Source organism: Camelina sativa, chromosome 2, assembly GCF_000633955.1.
Source record: "Camelina sativa cultivar DH55 chromosome 2, Cs, whole genome shotgun sequence".
In the NCBI taxonomy this organism is placed as follows: Eukaryota; Viridiplantae; Streptophyta; class Magnoliopsida; order Brassicales; family Brassicaceae; genus Camelina; species Camelina sativa.
Window position 1 is genome coordinate 15,271,627 of NC_025686.1, and position 19,991 is coordinate 15,291,617.

Sequence of the window (19,991 nt, forward strand, 5' to 3'; positions counted from 1 at the left end):
TCATATTTTTGAAACTTTGACAACGCTTGATAAATTAGAGCATCCACTGACTAGTTTTGAGAGGGATTGGTTTGAGAAACATCCACAATTCAAGCACATTTTCCACATGCCAAGGGACCCAAACCACAAGCTTATGGGAATGTGGTTGCTCTTACTTCGAACGGCAGAAATTGAAAAAAAGAAGGAAGCATGGTTTGTCGTGAATGGTGTTCCAATCAGTTATGGTCTGAGAGAAATACGCGTTGATGTCTGGATTAGATTGTCGGTGCTATCCACTTGATTACAAGGAAGCCAGCAGTAACGAGTTTCGAATGAAGTATTTTTTACGAAAAAAGGTTAGACTTCAAGATGTGAGGGAAAAGCTAATGGTAATGCAACCAGGTCGTACTCGTGATAGGTTGAAGATGGCGGTTCTCTACTTTTTAGGAAGCATCATTGTAGGCCATACAAAAGACTCGGGGAAAGATGCTGCGGGTATCAATGATTTTGTTGTAAGAGCAGTGAATGATCTAGATTTTTGTGTGTCTTTTCCTTGGGGGAGATTATCATTCGATAACATGCTAGAAGAGATTTCCCATACAATGAGGCATTTTAAAGGGGTCATGCATAAAGAGGGTGCTTTATGGCCTGTTCCAGGTTTCTGTATTCCATTGGAGGTTAGTTAGTTTAAAATTTGAAGTCTTTTCATTGTTGATATTTCTTATAAGTGAAGCTGATTTTAGTTTTTTTTTTGTGTTGTGTAGTTTTTACTATTTGAGGCAGTTCCAATTTTGGGGAACACTTACATTGACCATATTCCTGAGGCGGATGAAAGTTGTCCTAGGATGTGCAGGAGGAAATTTAAGAGTACCGGTCAGAAAGGTTTTCCTCTAACGAATATAGGTGATACACTTGGTACAACAACGGTTAGTTATCCTAATAACTGAAATTATTTATCATTTGAATAAATTGGTTTGTAATGTATCTAAAGTAGGTCTTTTACACATGCAATTGCTAGTGTGATCCCTCATATTGATGAAGAAATTCCTCTTCTCAATTTAATCATGAAAGAAGCTGAGGAAGACGATACCCATGATGTCGTTGTTGCCAGTTGGATATGGCGCCTTCGTAGAGGACTACCTGTACTTTTAGAGGAGATGTACACAGCAGATGTGGCTTCTCATTCAGGACAAAACGATGCGAATGAGGAAATAGACGGCAATGAACAACCGAGAGAAAATACTATTGAGTTGGTGGATCTTCTGAGCACCATGAAGCAGGATATGAAAAACCAGTTCGATTACATTTCGGTGAAGATTGATGGGCTTGAAAAAAGGATTGAACTGTTGGAAGTATATGTGAAAGTGCAAGAGAAATCAAAGGTAATACTTCGTAATACTATAGTAATACTTGGTAATACTAGAAGGTTAACAATATTTGGTTTCATGTCAGGCGCCTGTAGATGATGAACAACCGAGTACTTCGCAATAAGGAGGAAGAGGGACGAAGAGAAAAAGGTCTAAGAAGTAGTAAAACTATGTTATTTTATTTGATTTGTTATCGTAGTACTAGTAAAACTATGTAAAACTTCGTTATTTTCTTGGATTTGCGATTGATAATACTAGTAAAACTATGTTATTTTCTTAAGGATTTGTGATTGGTATTACTAGTAAAACTATGTAAAAATACGTTATTTTCTTGGATTTGCCGTTCGTATTTTTGGTAAAACTAAGTAAAACTAAACAAAACTAGAGAATTCATAGAAAAATATAGAACATGATTCAACAAGAGAAGTCATCAAGAAATTAATTCAACAAGAGAATTCATATAAAAGATAAGAAACTGATTCAACAAGTTTTAAACCAACGTAGAAGATCGACTCAGATATTATTAATCAAAACACAATCTATCCAGGAGATCAACTCGACCGGAAAGCAACTCCACCTCCTCCCTTAGTTTGGCAATCTCGCCATTTTTCTCCTTAAGCTGCATCTGCAAATTATAGATCTGAGTATGATGGGGGTCGAATTCCTTCAATCTCTCCCAATGGTTATCAACATCCTTCCTTAAGTTTTTTGTTTCTTCTTCAATTGCATCAGCCAAAATTTTCCGCATGTGCAATCCATCATCCTGCAAAATATAATATATCAACGAACAGAGATCATACTCAGATTTCTCAATTGTATTTGATTTAATTTAATTTACCTTATACTTAACGCAAGTAAACCATCTATTTTTCTCTGTTTCTGTTGGAGAGATCTCTTGGACGATTTGTTCGCCACATGGGCATATTCGAGGCATGCCCAAATCACCATCGGCTATGGCTTGTCGCAACGTTTCTAACTTCCTCGTCCTCTTCTGATCAGCATAGTATGGGTCGGCCTCAAATTGTTCCATAGTCTGAGAAGAGAGAAATTATAGATCTAGAATTCGACTTTTAAGATGAGAGAAGAGAAGACTTTCAGTTTCAAAGAAAATGAATGAATGGATGAGAATGAGGAGAGAGAAGACAATGGATGAGAGTGATTGAGTTGAGAAAAATCTTCGAGGGTGTGTGAAGAAAGAAAAAAGGAAATTTTGGCCACGTGTAAAAGATGTGTGGGTTCACACTGCGTGTTCACACTGTATGTTCACACTATGTGTTCACACATAGTTTTACCGATTAATGCAGTTGCACTAAACTTCCACATAGTTGTACTTTAGAGGTTTCTCAGTTTAATTAGTTATACTAAACCTTAACATTACTTTTTTTAGTTTTACAGTTGATTAAACTTAATTAACATACAATTACAAGCTTTTTGCAACTTCATAAGTTAAAACTTATAATTCTATAACTTTTTCATCCTTACTTGGTTATTATTTACAAAGTGACATTAAAAGTGTAAGGAAACACTTGTTGAGATTCTTTCATAAATAAATTAAAATTAGTATATTTTGGAAAATTATTCTTTTATAGTAGAAACCTATGTAGAACATTTATACAATATGTTCAATATGTATAGAACTAAATGTTAGTACTAATTTTATTATTTTCAGTAGTACCAATTTTACCATTTTTACCAGTTGTATCTTAGTTGTGCCATTTCTACTCTCTTATATGCACTTATTTTGAAAGAAGAAAACATTAATAGACTTCAAATTAAGTTTCAAATTAAGTTTAAAGAGGGAGTTATGCCATAAAAAAGTAGAGAGTAGTCAAACCAAACACAATTGATACATGAAGAGGTGAATCAAACATGAACATTATCTCCAAATAACAACCATTGGAGTCTTTGTCTCCGACGCCTTTTATTATGCGTCCTAGGTCGAGTTTTTGGTCGTTTTTCCCCAGCAGATGCATACCTTTTTGTTTTTTTTTCCTCTTTTTTTTTTCCAATCCGGAGAAATGATCTGCATATCTTGGACTTCATTTAGGACATCCCATCGAGACTTATCAGGTACCAAATAAATTGTCCTGCAATATGCAATTGCCCACAGCTCCGTCCAATAATACTTAGAACACAACTCATGTAACTCGTATCCTTACCTCCATATTTTTGGAATGTAATGAAAGACGCCAATGCATGCACACAAGGATACTTTTGTATATCGAAAAACCTGCAACTGCAACTTCTCAATCGCAACTTCACCAAATAAGGCTTTCCGTCACTGTCAATGACATTGTATTCAAGTTCGAAACCATTTAGCTCTATCACCTTTAGTTTCTCAGCAGTTGCCCATAAATCATGTAAGTAGTTCTCCACTAAAGGCACCAATTTATTTGCGACTGATCCAGACACAGCATCTTTCCGATGTTCATTAAACCATTCAGAGAATTTTTTAAGTATTGCATCAAGCATGGGTATCAAGGAGTACCTCCTTGCATCTTTAAATACGCTGTTCAACGATTCAACACAGTTGCTTGTGTCTAGGTTGTATCTATCTCCTGGAAAAACACATCTTGCCTATCTTTCTTTCTGGGTAGATTCTTCAAGATACTTGACAGCAGATTGATATCTTGTCGTAAAAGAAGCGTAAGCAATGTTGAACTCAGCCACTGTGTAAAACCTACTACACTCCATGAATCTCCATGCAACAACGTCTTTGTTGACGTTACGAGCATGACCTTTCACATTTTAGGATAAATGCCATATACAAAAACCATGATGAGCCAGAGGATACACATTAGCTATGGCTTTTATGAGACTTGTATTTCTGCCAGTCATAAATACTATTTCAGAAGAATTCCCAACAACAGTTTTCAACATCTCCAAAAACCAATTCCAACTTGCATCATTCTCACCATAAAGAACACCAAACGCCAAGGGATAATGGTGACGGTTAGGATCTTGAGCTGATGCAAAAACAAGAACACCCTTATATCCGTTCTTTAGAAAAGTTGCATCCATAGTTATAACTTTCCTCATGACTTTAAATCCTTCAATGCTAGCTCCCAAAGCTATGAACAAGTACATGAATTTATTATTCTCATTGCAATGCACATATGATCTTGTACCATGATTAACCTTCTCTAACATGTGCAGATAACATCGCAGCATCTTGTAGCTTTCTTCTGGGCTACCTTTCAAATCAGTAACAGCTTGATTTTTCCCTCTCAACGCCGTGGAATATGATATATCAACACCTAATTTTGTCTTGACAAGATCCATGATAATTTTCGGAGGTGGAGTTTCCATTTGCCCTGGATAATCACCATGTAAAAGAGAAGCAACTAATTGTGGAGTGTCTTGTCTCTTACTTACTGTTGCTTGAACTTTGACTAGCCCGAGAGCATGTATGCATTTTGTTGTGCCTTCTAATCGAGAAAATATATGTATCTCGAATCCTACCAGCTCGTAAACCCCAATTGCATCCTTCTTTAGGACATTTGAGCACATAACGCACCTTGTCCGACTTTATTATTTCAAAACTAAAACAGTTAGCAAATGAAGCTCTATCCACCACATATTGCAATGCCTTCTTGTTTGGAAATTCTTGAAGTTTAGTCAGACCCAAACCATCATCCCATGGTTCAATATACTTACACGGTTCTACAATAGGGCGTGGTTCAGTATATTCATCACCTTCATCACGTGATGCAGATTCACCCTCTTTATTAGAATCACCCTCTACAGCATTTTCTTTGCCTACGTAGACAACAATGGCGTTAGGTCCGATTTCACCATCGTTCGCATGTTGGTTTTCAAAGTTCATACCAACAGAACTTTGGTCCACTATGGGAACTGTGGGCATTGTGGGCACTATAAGAACTTGCTCAGGCTGAGGCTCAGAAGGGATGACATTCACAAACAACATACATCTTTGCTTCTTATAATTAACGGAGTCTAGATACATTAACATCCTCATCATCATTAAGCTCACAATGCTCCAATGTTTCTACCAGTAGTGGCTTTTAGCTCAGCTGCAACTGAACGTTACTTTCAACAAACCCAAGCTTCATGAGTATCCTTGCTTTTAACATCAACAATGTTATATTCCTCTTGAACATTATACTATACATGCGACCTTCAAATTTAAAATGTAGGCTGACGTTCTCGCATATTGTATCCTGCCAAACCAACCAATAAAAAAAAATCTAAATTAGTACTACTACTAGTTTTACTAGTTGTACTACATGAATCAGTATTACTAGTTTTACTAAACATACCAGTATTACCAGTTTCACCACCTTCTTTCTCCTATCAAAATCGAATCGAATGGTAAACGAGTTCTAATCTTCTTAATTCACTGAAATCGAAAGCCAAATCCCTTTCTTATCTAATAGATAGCTCAATCGACCCATAAACCTTTGTAAAACACCTAATGTGCTAAGCTTTCTTCGATCTAAATCCAATTGAATTTCTAAATTTACAAATCAAAAACAAATTCAACCAAAAGCTACTCTAATGTGAAGTAAGCACCTGCATTTTGAAGAACAACTTGATTCAACTCGAGTTGGTGAAGAACGACAGCAGTAGGAGCTCCGACGACAGAAGAATCGCCGGCGGCTGGGTTGAGAAGTCAGTAACCAGGTCGGGTTTCTCGGGTTGAAAGAAACTGGGTTTATTTTTTTATTTAAAAATTTTAATCTAATTCAGTGAAACAAGAAAGGTAAAATCGTCTCACCACCTTTTATTAAAAAAGGTGGGGGTATGAATAATAGAGAAGGAGATAGGAGTTTTATCAAAAAAATTTAGGGACTTATGAGATTATCCCTCTATATAATGTGACATTTGTTATACCACCTACTTTGATGAATGTCCTACTCATCAATAAGTTGAATCCATATAACTGTAAATTTTATTATCCTCTTCAACTTTCCACATTTAGAAATCAACAGTTGCGTGGTCAAATCCAAAAAAAACATTGTACGTGTCTGAATAACTAGGTAGATCCATGTTCCACAATAAATTTACAATTTTAATAAATACTTTGATCCCAACCTATTTAGAAATTTAATTATTATTTTAATTTAATCATGTAACAAGATTCAAGACATTTTAATGTCGTATACGACACATTCTTAGTACGATTCTTATCCCTTTTCGCCAAAAAAAAAGTTCATTTATAACAACAACTCAGAAGTTATTTATGATATACGTCTACAACAAAAACATTTTTGCAATTCCACATTCCAATTTCAAAAGTTGCAAGACAACTCCATAAGGACCTTAACCAATTAAAATCCGCAAGAAATCCTTCCACTATTAACACCGTATATCGTAAGAAAAAAAGAACTTGAATGTGGTTTTTCGTTTGATGAAAATGGTAGCTTGCTTGTTTTTTTACCTATTAATACTTAACAAAGGGTTTGCTGAGTTTGGATCAATGAAGTTTACAGTAAAATCAACCCAAAAAAAAAAAGGTTTAAACGATATTGTATGGTAAAAATTAAGATAGTTGTGTTTTAGTAATTAAAATTTAGAATTCAGTTTATCAAAAAAAAAAAGTGATGCTTTTACACATTATAAATGGGTTATCGACGGATTTTACCGATATATATATAAATGGGTTACACATTATATTGTTGATGGAACATAACTCATCGTTTTCGTTTGAGTAAAAAAACACACATGAGACAAACATATCGTGTTTCTCCAACATAAAATTGTATTTAAAATTTATATTTCTAATTTGGGAAAATTTTCTACGGGTTTAGCTTGTAAGAGAATGAATTTCAAAGTTAATCTACATAAAAATTTGAAAAAATGAATCTGCTAAAAGTTAAGTTGGTTTTTGTTAAACTTTCATATTGTATAGCTGGTTTTATCGGATGAATGGTTTTTGGCATTTTCTTGTGACGGAGGAAAGATTTGCGGAAACGTTTAGCATTATGCGATTATCTATAAGGCTTCCATTTGCGCAAGTAAGGTTCTATGGTGTAGTGGTTAGCACTCTGGACTTTGAATCCAGCGACCTGGGTTCGACTCCCGGTAGGACCTTTATTTTTGCGTCCCATTTTATTTTCTCGTAGGTTCAGCCCATTTGCTATATAATATAGATATATGGGCCATCTTCCATACCATAACTTAATTACTTTTGGCAAGTGGCTTTTAAACGTAACACAATATAGACAAATTGAAATGTGTTGAAATCTGATTACTGGACTTAAAGATACAGAAGCAGTCGATTTAATCAAACAAGGACTTGCTTTCTTAATTTGATCATAGCTTAGCGGCTGAAATTATTAACCTTAGAATATAATTCTGTTTCTGTCGTCAAATAAGAGATAATTTCTTACTCTACTCACTCTTTACCAAGTTTGTTCCACCTCTTTTATTATCTCAACACTTTGCGCATCCATATAAAAAACCCCACAGGAATCCAAAAGCCTTACGGCCTTTGGTTCATGACTTCATTGGCCAACCATTCTGTACCATGACATGATGATTGTTACTCTAATGTTGCGCAATTTCATCACAATCTCAATGTGACATAAACCTGCAACCACATCCTAGTACTACAGCTCTCTCCTTACTAAAATCACATTATCCCACAATTGTTTCTGAATACATATAACTAGCCATCAATAACAATCTCAATCACATAACCAAACCATAAAGATTTCCTAAAAACACATATCCGAGAATACTCTTTGCAAAATCACTAGAGTGAAAAGGAGTTCAACACTTGCCAAGAGCAACAAAAGGATAATAAAATCGGAAACAAGTATGAGAATCAACTTCTCATCGAAGTTACTGCGACTGAAAGCGTTTCATGATGATCATACTCATATCCATGTAGCGTTGCGCGCAATGAGTGAGGCAAGAAGTCTCGCTTGAGCTGAACTTACTTCCAGGTGAGCTAGTGATGCATTTGTCCCAGCACACACTTGTTAGTTTTGCCACCATTTCATTCACCATCGCTCTTTCTTTCTCTTGCTGCCACAAACACAATTTTATTACATTCCACCAAAACATAAACCCAACTACCCAAGACAAAAAGAAAAAAAAAACATGACTTTGCATAAACCCAGACAAAACCAATTCTTGCAAACACATATTTGTACATCACTATATTCAAATTCAACTTGAGTCTAATCAAACCAACTAAACCAATTAGAAAGATCAGATCTTTAGACCAACCAAAGCTATTCTCTTCCTTAAAGAGGAGTCAAAGGAGATGGTTTCTAATGATTCCAGACAGGACTTAAAGACATCTTCTACTTACAATTCCGTTGTCCTAAAGCAGAACAGTGAGTTCAACTACGAGACCAGAGCTAAAGTTTCCATCTGAATCGACTTTAAAGAAAAAGAAAGACTTTAAATTGGGGGAAACAATTAACTATTCGTGAAAAAACCAATCGGAGACTTACGTTGAGGAATTGAAGCAATTCAGGGTTGTTGGCGAGGTTAGGATCCATGTCGGTTGAGTTTGAGGGAGCGTCTCTGCTTGAAGAAGAAGAAGAAGATGAATGAAAGAATGAATCAAAAGTTTTCTCAGCGACTGAAAACCCTAAAACAAAAACCCCCAAAGGATACACTTAAAAAGTTCAAGAGACGCCGCTTACTTGCTTATTGGGTCAAAAGCCCATTACAAGCCCAAATGTAACGTATTGCTCATATTCAGCTCAAATATAGTAGTGAACGTTTGTAAGTTGGATTTTATTAGGTGCTGATATGTTCTCCCGATTATCTTCCACAAATGTTTGTATTGGCATTTAGGCCGTTGCGGTTGTTAACGATTGGTGATACTGATAATCATATAAACCGTTTTATACAGTGTCGAACTGCTTTCAAAAGCTCCTTTTGGCAAGTATTCGTGTATCATGTTTGTCAGTGGCGGAGCTAGGAATTTAGTTTATCAGGGTCAAAAAAATTTTTAAAGGGTCAATTATGCTATTAAATATTTTTATAGGGGTCAATTGTGCTATTTTATAAGGGTCAATTTGATTTTTTTCCTTAAAATTCAGCAAAATTTAAAAATTCACCAGGGTCATTTGACCCACATAATACTATACTAGTTCCGCCACTGATGTTTGTGGTTCTTAAATCCTGATTAATTAGTGTAACTCTTATGAAAAAAATTCTTGGCATGTCTTTTACATAACTAGATTTTAACCCGCAATATACCACATGCATATAATTTTTATTATTATTTATATTTTATATTGTATTTATTTGTTAAATATTGGATGTTTTGTAAATAGAATAATAACTAAACTTTCCAACCGTTTGTGCGGCTAAATGTTTATATTAATTTTTTAACCTACAATATACTTTATAACCATTTGTTTGTTATATTTAGTTTGTTTTATTTAGTGTTTGAGATTCTATTTTGATTTTTAATTATTATAACAAAAAATAAGGATTCTAAATACATAATAAGTCATTTATACACTATGATTAAGTCACATTTTTTTAATGATTTAATTATTTTACACAATCTTAGTTAAATAAACTTGATTTTATATGTCAAATATTCTAATATTAATAGTGTTGACAGATAATAAAATGAGGATTTAAGCCGTATTAGTACAAATTAATAATATTTTATTAATTCTAATATGTCCTCTTTATAACTCATCTACTACATAACTTTATGATATAGTAGTTTAAACTTTTTAAATTTTACATATTCGTAATATTTTAAAATTTTAATAAGTTTATATATATATTAATTATAATATTTAAATAAATATAAACCGAAGTTCTTCTTACGTTAAGAATCAAAGCCCACAGATTTTGGAAAACAAAATGATAATCAAATTGTTGTTTTCTTTGTTTGCAAAGGATTCAGAAATAGAATATCTTCAAAACAAAATAGAAAGTGTAATTAAATATATCATAGTTTATGTTTCCATATTGATTGCTGTAATTTTTTTAGTTGGAATGGAACGTAAAATATTTAGGAAACAAAATCTGGAGTAATGCTATTTTGGAATTTTTTAGGGATTAACTTTGTAAATAAGTACAAATAAAAGGGTAGAACCCAAAATGTACTTAAAAAATGTATATATAGATATCTATAAAGGTAATCGGGAAGATCTACGAATTTGATCATTTATTTTGCAAGTTTGTCACATTACTTTTGATACTTGATACAATTTTTGGAGCATACTAAGCTTTGACTAGTTATATGGAGCAGTATTATGATGTACAAATTTGTGGACAAATTAAAATAACTAGTCAAAGCTTACACAAATTAAAGTAATATAGAAAAGCTGGCTAGTAACGACACTGGCTAAAACAACGTTACTTAACCCGTTAGAATTTGATGTTTCAGAATCTTGGATGTTACGTCGTTTTAAGAGCTATATTAGGAGATGGAAACTTTAATTGCTTCATATGAGCGTTAGCTTCCTCTAATTTACTTGACAAATTTAGTATGCTCTAGGATAAATTTCTGCATTTTTTTAAAATACAATTAAGCACGAAGAAGAGACTAGAACCATATCAATAACTTGAGACTAGAACCATATCAATATCAAGTTATCAACCCATCAATTGACAAGATTACGTTATAAAAGAAATGAAACTTTTCATCGATGTACTGTATGTCGTTGCTTAAGCAATGTCGCCACCAAATCATATAAATTTAAAGTAAACAAAAAAAAAAAACTGAAAACAAAATTAAATAAAGAAAATGGAAAGCCAACATCTTCGAGGTGAAGAAAAGTACCAAATCCAAATTGCTGCGTGGGAGGAGTAAAACATATGATTCTAAATTGACTAATTTTTAAAGCTTTTCTATTGTTTTTATTAGTTATAGACCAAATAAAGCTTTCTCGAATTTAAAAACATTATTTATTTATTATTTTTTTTTTTTTTGTAATCTTGAGTGATCTATGTGAGATCAGCACTAAACCGGAAGTATATAACTACAGCAGTACAACATGTGTTGTAACCACAACATACTTAATATGCTTGACTAATTTCAAAGGTCAGCCAGTCCAATTAGTAGAGAAAGCTTGTCTTACCAAAATTTCAATTTTATGCTAAACTGAAAAAAAAAATGATATAGGCTGCGATTGGTGACATATGTAATGCGGAATTGAGAAAAATAAAGTAAAAACCACACTTTGTACACCATTCACATTACATATGACAATTTACGGTTTTCAACCAAAAAAATAAAAAAATGAAATTTCCGGATTTATAGTGTTAATATTACACAGGACCGCACTTCAACAACTCAACACACTTTTATCCAGCGGTTTTACTTAAAATCCGCAAGAGTTATTGACCAGTGAAAAAAAAACTTTTTTTTTGTTTACTAAAATTTCTTATGTGTATCTATCTTTCCAAAAATCACATATACAAGTAAAAAAATCTTTAATGTTTTTAATATATTGATAGTTTAATTAATATATAGTTATAAATAATTTATAACTAGATGATAACCCGCACTGTGCAGTGCGGGAAAATATTTATGTAAATTTTGATTTATTAGTTACAAAATAATAGTATTATCTCTATTTGATTTATTCTACGTATTTTATAATTTATAAATTTAATTTACTTAGTTTCATACTCCGGTTTCGACTATAGTCGGTACAATAAACTTAACGACTTACCATTATTAGGTTTTGGGTATATTGCTTAAATTTTTTAGAATTGGTAGAATCAAGAAAACCCTTATTTACTTGTGATCCGATTTATAATTTGTAGCGGTATTGAGTCAACGTAAAAATTGAATTAAAGTGCAAGAAAATTATATGAGTGGGAGGTAGAATGGAGTATAACAAAATATTTTTGTTACTAAAACTCATCGATTTCAGTGCAAAATCATAAAATTTGAATATTTATAAGTATCAAATAAGTTAACCCGTAAAATATATATATGTTTTAAATAGTGTGACAGGACAATATATTACCTCTCCTACGATAGAGAATTTAGTCGAATTGTTAATCATCTCATTATATTAAATTATATATATCAAATCCTCTGAAATTTTGAACTGTTTAGATAGTGGAGGCTTAATAGTTTTCCGCACTATTTACTATTTAATAGTTTAATAGTTTTCCGCACTATTTAATAGTTTTCCAAACTCCCAAACGTCATTTTGATCCTTTGATGAATTGATTATATATATCAAATCATCAATTGTAAAAAATTTACTAAAAAAAATTGTAACCCGCACTGTTTAGATAGTGGAGGCTTAATAGTTTTCTGTGGATAATTATTTTTATTTTTATTTCGAATGNCAATAAACTTAACGACTTACCATTATTAGGTTTTGGGTATATTGCTTAAATTTTTTAGAATTGGTAGAATCAAGAAAACCCTTATTTACTTGTGATCCGATTTATAATTTGTAGCGGTATTGAGTCAACGTAAAAATTGAATTAAAGTGCAAGAAAATTATATGAGTGGGAGGTAGAATGGAGTATAACAAAATATTTTTGTTACTAAAACTCATCGATCTCAGTGCAAAATCATAAAATTTGAATATTTATAAGTATCAAATAAGTTAACCCGTAAAATATATATATATATGTTTTGAATAGTGTGACAGGACAATATATTACCTCTCCTACGATAGAGAATTTAGTCGATTTGTTAATCATCTCATTATATTAAATTATATATATCAAATCCTCTGAAATTTTGAACTGTTTAGATAGTGGAGGCTTAATAGTTTTCCACACTACTTACTATTTAATAGTTTCATAGTTTTCCGCACTATTTAATAGTTTTCCAAACTCCCAAATGTCATTTTGATCCTTTGATGAATTGATTATATATATCAAATCATCAATTGTAAAAAATTTACTAAAAAAAATTGTAACCCGTACTGTTTAGATAGTGGAGGCTTAATAGTTTTCTGTGGATAATTATTTTTATTTTTATTTCGAATGATCAAAAGTGAAAGAGTATATCTATAATGAGTATATCTTGACTGAAGAATATTTCATTTTAGATAGTTAGCACATGGAAATATATAGATAGTTACCCGTGCTATATATTTTATAATCTTTTATATTTCATTTACTTAGTTTCATACTTTAATTTCAAGCCGTTTTAGCTACATGATATAATGTTCAAATCCGTGAATCATATAAATTTGGTAAAATCCTAAAAATAAAACAAAACCTGTATTGAAGCGGTCATATTTAGAAATCTTGATTTAACTTTTTGATTTATTTTTTAGTTATATATATTATATTAAATAAAATACAATATTTGTGATTTCTTAGATTTTAATAAAATGTCTCTGCGTCGATGTGCATTGCAAACAAATATTTAATAAATTAGATATAATATTTTTATATTTTAAAATATAAGCAAAATTGTATCTTAGTTTTAAGATATATATGTCATTATTAAATGATTTAGGATGCATATATTTAATCTTAGTTTTATAGATAAAATTAATTTTTGTAATTGTTCTAAATAGTTTATTATTGTTTCCTAAAATTTCTGAAACAAAAAATGAATTCTGTTAAAATAATTCCAAAAATATTGGGCTATAAAAAAATAAAATTGTTTTATAAGATTTATTATTGTTCTAAAATATTATTTAAAAATATTTATAATATATTTACGTGAATCAATTAAGATTTTACATAACCAAGATTTTTTTTCTGATTTTATAAGTTTTTTTGAGTTGAAAAATAAAAAGAAAATAATTAATTAACACTAAAAATAAACTATATTAATATTTACGTGAATTTGTTTTTTTATTAACTATATTAATAAAAATCTGTTTTCTGGTTGCAACAAATTAATAATAATATTTTGTAATTAAATACAGTGGCATTTTGTGTAATATCTTACATGGAGTAAGGTTATTTGTTTAAAGAGTTGCTTAAATAATATAATAAAGATAATCACATTCTATAGAATATCATTCATTAAATATATGTTGTTTTATATATATTTGGAGTGTTTTTGTTCTCAATAATACAAAGCGGTCATGTGATTCAATACTTATCAATCTATACTTTTGTAATGCAAAAATTTATTATAGTAATAAGTTATATATTTCATTTGTAAGTAGACAAATATAATTAGAATGTTTAGTATTTTATAGTGATAATACTCTATTTTAATAATATTTAATGTATAAAATCAATTTAGTTATTAAAAACTAAACTTTCATTAAAACAAAACATACAATAATATACAATCATACTAGTTATTTTTATTTTTATTTTTATTTTTCGAAACAACTTATTATTGATTTATTTATTTATAACATATTTATATATTATTGTGAATCGCAATTATTTACATATTTAGATTTATTTTTTTGAAATAATTGTATTGTAAACTGCAATTATTTTTTCACCAATCAAGAATCACTCAGTACCGCTAATTTTGAATAAACCGCACTTGTCCCGTATATTTATTTCTTCTACATGAACCGCAGTTGAACCGTACCGCACTATCAAACTTTTTGTCCCACACAGCTAAATACACTGTTACCATTCGGACTTCGGAGCCATAATTTGATTTGTAAGAACCAGACAACACAATCATCCGACAACATAGACGGAGACAGTCTCTTCTTCCTAGCATACACAGTCTCTTCGTCTTGCCTTAGATATTACTATTACTAGGTCACAAACAAGTTGAACTCAGCCTAGAACTAGAGCGAGTTGCTAACAAGTTAAACTATTATCAAATATGGCGTGGCATTCGAACTCAAGATTCTGCAAAAGGAATCTAAAACACTATTTCCAAGTTCCAACCAGATTAAACTAATCGCAATTCCAATGAAACAATCATCTTTACTCATTTCATTTTCTTTTCGTAGTCTTTTGAAAGACAGATTATGTAGCTTTATTTCTAGTGTATATAAAGAAAACATTATACAAAAAGGAGTAAAACCTAAATGCTCTTTGTAAAATTCAAAGTCTGATGCTGGAAAGTTGCAGCAAAAAATTAGAACAACTTTGTTTTGGTGGGCTTTGGGAGCTTTATTGATCCAAGGAAAAAGAAGAAGAATAAAAGGCAAAACCACCAGTCCAAAGACAAACATATATACAATAATATATCTAAAATAATTGAAATTAAAGAAGTGCATGAGAGTAGAAAATTGAGTCAGACCAACAATCTCATAACTTACTCGTTAAGTCAGCTGCGTCCTCAAATCTTTAAGTTGGGATCGACTTGGACTCTCTTTCAATTTCACTTTTGTTTTCCGAATATACTTTCTTTTATTTTTTTTCTTATTTCTTCATCATTGCTTATGCCTATTTACTTAGACTTCTTGTTTTAAAAAATTGTATCGTACGCCCCGACATTATTATTTCACATGCGAAATTATAAAGACAAAGAAAGTTCTGATTCCGCGATGATATACGTTTTCTTTTTCCACGTACGAAAAGTGGATTTTGAACTACAAAATTTTACGTTAAACCTCCAGAACCATTTCGTTTACCAATATATCTTTTATGTAAGTCATTTTTCTAATACATATATCATTCCGACATCATTATTTCACATGCGCTTCTCTAAGAAAAAAGGTCGCATGAATAGTTTTACATGCATGATATGTTCCTAAACGAATTTTTTTTGTTTTCTTATATTAGAAAATATAGATTTCTGATAAATATGCGTAATGATGTAGTATGTAACTATGTTTAAGAGAGCTCTTAAAAATAAAAATAAAAAAGAGTACATAAAGAGCTTTCCAAATGTTTAAATTAGTTCTGGGTCAAATCAACCGTTGTTAGTACGTAATGCGATCGTTTTAATTATTGACAATGTATATGCATCATGCATGGTATGGTAACTAATGAAACAGCGTGAATATACATATGGTTTTACCTTGATAATTTAGTTTTAGTTGGAAAAAAAAAACCAACTTTGTCCAAAAAAAGGAACTAATTACCTTTACCAAAACATAAAGTAATAACTACTTATTAAAATAGAAAATAATACTCGTTCTATTCAAAATCCTAACAACGTTGACTGCATGGGTATGTATGCACAACAATTTTATTAAGGTGATCATTTAAATAAACTCAAATAAAACAATCTCTGAATTTGATGTTATATTTAAAAAAAATTATCTATTTATCTCTAGAAAATAATACGTAGAAAGTTTTAAAAGGAAAAGTAGAATTAGCTTTTGCCAAACTAAAGGTGACACACTCGTATAAGTATATAAACAACCTAAACCAAACACAAAGGATACTGATAAGGAAGCACTGATGGACATCTCTGCGCAGAGATTTGCCATGAACGGAAGAAGCATGAGACTCCCTCCTGGGTTTCGGTTCGATCCCGATGATGAAGATCTTGTGTTCGAGTATCTCGCAAAGAAGGTCCTCCACCGTCCGATGGACTTCGACCTCCCTGAGCTCCGATCTTGCAATGTTGATCCTTGGGACTTGCTAGGTTTGCTACAAACTCTTTTCTCTAATTACTATACCATATCACATTTAAATGTATTGCTCAATGTGGTTTAATAGATGTTGTACGTACACATTTGTTGTAGGAGAAAAGAACAAGGAAGTGTATTACTTCGTGAAGAAGGAAGAACGAGAGAGGAAGGGAAGAGAGACGTTATCAGGTTATTGGGAAGAGTGTGAAGAAGAGGAAGTAATGGAGGCTGGTGATCGTGAATGTAGTCATTTAGAAGGAAGGAGAAAGACATTTGCTTTCTATATTGGGAAAAGACCTCGAGGCACAATAACTCCATGGATCATGTATGAGTTCCGACTTATTTCCTCTAGAGCTACAAGATGGTCAACGTCCCTTTTGTCTCGGGTAAGCCACTCGTCTCTTATTAGTTCGGACACTACATTGGACTCTAATCTTTGGGGAATTATTTATAACGCCACTAATGTTTAGTGTAATTACTTAACAAACATAATAGTTAGAGTAACACAAATTTCCGGAGAAAAAAAAAGAAAAACCTTCATCAGATTTCAGCTTGAATATTTATTAAAATGTCATTTTGATTTGAATTTTTGAAAAAAGAAAAATTAATAAGCCAATATTTAAGGAATCCTAAATTACCGATTTTTTTTTCTTTTTCAAAATATATCATCCTATATTATGTGTCATTTTACTCATCCTTCCTTAATATTTTTCTGCGATATATACTTTGTTTGTAATAGTTTCCAGCTACTAATATATACCAATGTTTTGATTAGTTTGGGTTATTTTTTTTTTTGGGTTTTCAGGGTGATTTAGGGAAATGGAGGGCAGTGAAGGTGGTGGTGAAGGAAGAGAATGAGGAAGAGATGGTGGAGGATGAGCTCGAGTCGGACGAGTCTGATGGCGAAGAAGTTATTCAAAGCCGGTGACGATCATGGTTGATGCCATATATATGTATTGGTTTTGTGGTGAATCCGATCCATTTGAGTTTAGTTAGTAACTTATAGTATTGTTAGAATATTAGAGAACATCTAAATGAAAATGAGGATATATGCTTAAATTTGTCTTATTATCTTCCAAGCCCTTTGGAATGTAATTAAGGTTGTGGTGAAAGATGCCACAAGTTGCTTTCACTCTCCCGTCTTATTTTGTTCTTGTCCAATTATATATATAGACTAAATTATCTATTATCTTTCATCATTAGTGTTTTCTTTTTAAACTCGAGATTTATAAATCTAGGATTTTCTAAATCCATGCATGGTAAATTCGTTGGGATGATTGACTTGATTTGATCAAACAATGAGAGATCTGTAACCGTAGTTGATTAATTTAGCATAATGAGCAATATGCATGTATGTAATATTTTCCCATGTACTTCAGTAGCACACAAGAGATATTAAGATTTAACTCACTTAACACATACAGATTAAGTTTGCAACCAACCAATTTCATGTTGAGCAAGAAGCCTTTAGATTTTATCTTTAGCCCTCACACAAATCTTACTAACAAAACGGAGTCAAAGCAACTGAAAAAGCTCCCTTCTACTTCTGTATATATTCGGCGTGATCAACTAGCATCGCATAGTTGTACGTACATAGATGTGTGGGTTAAGACAAGTCTCCCTGACAACGCTCAAACTAAGATGTCATATCATCTAACTGATAACTCCATCCTTGCCAACAGATCATTACGTCCCAACAGCTCCGCTTCTCTTCAAACTGCTCCTTGGCATTTTAATTTAATATCTTGGTCATGGTATATATACGTTATGCTGTGAGAAAATATTCGTGTTCGCCAAGTTACTAGCGTACAGTTACAAATCTCTTACAACTAGCTAGAGGAATCTAACATGTGGATGTCAGGAAACATCGATGTGATGTATTCAGAGGACACTGACGTAGTGACGTTCAAGTCAGTAAACGAATCCACGAAGCTTTGATAGAAAACTATAAAATAAAAATAAAATAAATAAAAACAAAAAAAACAAGAAGAAATATAAATGAGTTGTCATGACAACGGGTTTAAAATAAAAATCTGCTGTTGAGCCGAGTCAACTAGATAGCCTTGAGATTGCGGTTACCCAAAAGACTTCGAAGTTTGTTTGTGGGGTGGTTTTATATTGATCAAACAAAAATAATCTTACAGATATTGATGTTAAGACCAAACTGTAAGTCAAAAATGACAATAGGAATGAAGATGTCACTTAGAAACCAACTCCTGTATTTGCCAAAATAAATCACTATTTACCAAAATTAGCAAATAAATTGCAACTAGCCAATCAACCCATCACACAATCTCAACCCTATAATCTCACCTTCTCTCCCTTCTTCTTCTCGGATTCCTAAATATTATCTTTCACTCATCGTCCTCCCAATTTATTGGCTCTCTCTTCTCTCCTCTCCTTTGCCTATTTTCTAACATCTTCTCCCGCCACCCACCCCCTGCCGTATGATCTTTCTGGTGGCGGCGATTACACCATCAATTTGTTAGTTTTNGTAACTTATAGTATTGTTAGAATATTAGAGAATATCTAAATGAAAATGAGGATATATGCTTAAATTTGTCTTATTATCTTCCAAGCCCTTTGGAATGTAATTAAGGTTGTGGTGAAAGATGCCACAAGTTGCTTTCACTCTCCCGTCTTATTTTGTTCTTGTCCAATTATATATATAGACTAAATTATCTATTATCTTTCATCATTAGTGTTTTCTTTTTAAACTCGAGATTTATAAATCTAGGATTTTCTAAATCCATGCATGGTAAATTCGTTGGGATGATTGACTTGATTTGATCAAACAATGAGAGATCTGTAACCGTAGTTGATTAATTTAGCATAATGAGCAATATGCATGTATGTAATATTTTCCCATGTACTTCAGTAGCACACAAGAGATATTAAGATTTAACTCACTTAACACATACAGATTAAGTTTGCAACCAACCAATTTCATGTTGAGCAAGAAGCCTTTAGATTTTATCTTTAGCCCTCACACAAATCTTACTAACAAAACGGAGTCAAAGCAACTGAAAAAGCTCCCTTCTACTTCTGTATATATTCGGCGTGATCAACTAGCATCGCATAGTTGTACGTACATAGATGTGTGGGTTAAGACAAGTCTCCCTGACAACGCTCAAACTAAGATGTCATATCATCTAACTGATAACTCCATCCTTGCCAACAGATCATTACGTCCCAACAGCTCCGCTTCTCTTCAAACTGCTCCTTGGCATTTTAATTTAATATCTTGGTCATGGTA

General features: G+C 32.1%; 3 protein-coding genes and 1 non-coding gene across 4 annotated transcripts; 2 read left to right on the top strand and 2 right to left on the bottom strand.

Annotated features, from left to right (window-relative positions):
• LOC104725397 lies at positions 1,789-2,482 on the bottom strand. Its single transcript, XM_010444064.2, has 2 exons — positions 2,185-2,482; positions 1,789-2,109 (listed from the first exon to the last, which is right to left on the bottom strand). The coding sequence occupies exons 1-2, from the start codon at positions 2,374-2,376 to the stop codon at positions 1,870-1,872; spliced, it is 432 nt and encodes a 143-aa protein (XP_010442366.1). The 5' UTR covers positions 2,377-2,482; the 3' UTR covers positions 1,789-1,869.
• Positions 7,329-7,400, top strand: TRNAQ-UUG. Its single transcript has one exon. It is a non-coding gene; the product is annotated as a tRNA-Gln (tRNA).
• On the bottom strand, positions 7,933-8,925 carry LOC104725407 (mitochondrial import inner membrane translocase subunit TIM8-like). The gene is made up of 2 exons (XM_010444073.2): positions 8,774-8,925; positions 7,933-8,339 (listed from the first exon to the last, which is right to left on the bottom strand). Exons 1-2 carry the CDS (start codon positions 8,819-8,821, stop codon positions 8,154-8,156), a joined length of 234 nt encoding a protein of 77 aa, XP_010442375.1. The 5' UTR covers positions 8,822-8,925; the 3' UTR covers positions 7,933-8,153.
• Positions 16,560-17,921, top strand: LOC104725416 (NAC domain-containing protein 41-like). Its single transcript, XM_010444082.2, has 3 exons — positions 16,560-16,749; positions 16,850-17,121; positions 17,541-17,921. The coding sequence occupies exons 1-3, from the start codon at positions 16,563-16,565 to the stop codon at positions 17,661-17,663; spliced, it is 582 nt and encodes a 193-aa protein (XP_010442384.2). The 5' UTR covers positions 16,560-16,562; the 3' UTR covers positions 17,664-17,921.

Excerpts from the sequence above, each read along its gene's own strand:
- LOC104725397 (XM_010444064.2), bottom strand. The coding sequence starts at position 2,376 with ATGGAACAATTTGAGGCCGACCCATACTATGCTGATCAGAAGAGGACG. Across the intron at positions 2,110-2,184 it reads TTACTTGCGTTAAGTATAAG|GATGATGGATTGCACATGCG; the intron begins GTAAATTAAATT and ends TATATTTTGCAG.
- LOC104725407 (XM_010444073.2), bottom strand. The coding sequence starts at position 8,821 with ATGGATCCTAACCTCGCCAACAACCCTGAATTGCTTCAATTCCTCAAC. Across the intron at positions 8,340-8,773 it reads AATTGCTTCAATTCCTCAAC|CAAGAGAAAGAAAGAGCGAT; the intron begins GTAAGTCTCCGA and ends TGTTTGTGGCAG.
- LOC104725416 (XM_010444082.2), top strand. The coding sequence starts at position 16,563 with ATGGACATCTCTGCGCAGAGATTTGCCATGAACGGAAGAAGCATGAGA. Across the intron at positions 16,750-16,849 it reads TGATCCTTGGGACTTGCTAG|GAGAAAAGAACAAGGAAGTG; the intron begins GTTTGCTACAAA and ends CATTTGTTGTAG. Across the intron at positions 17,122-17,540 it reads CAACGTCCCTTTTGTCTCGG|GGTGATTTAGGGAAATGGAG; the intron begins GTAAGCCACTCG and ends TTGGGTTTTCAG.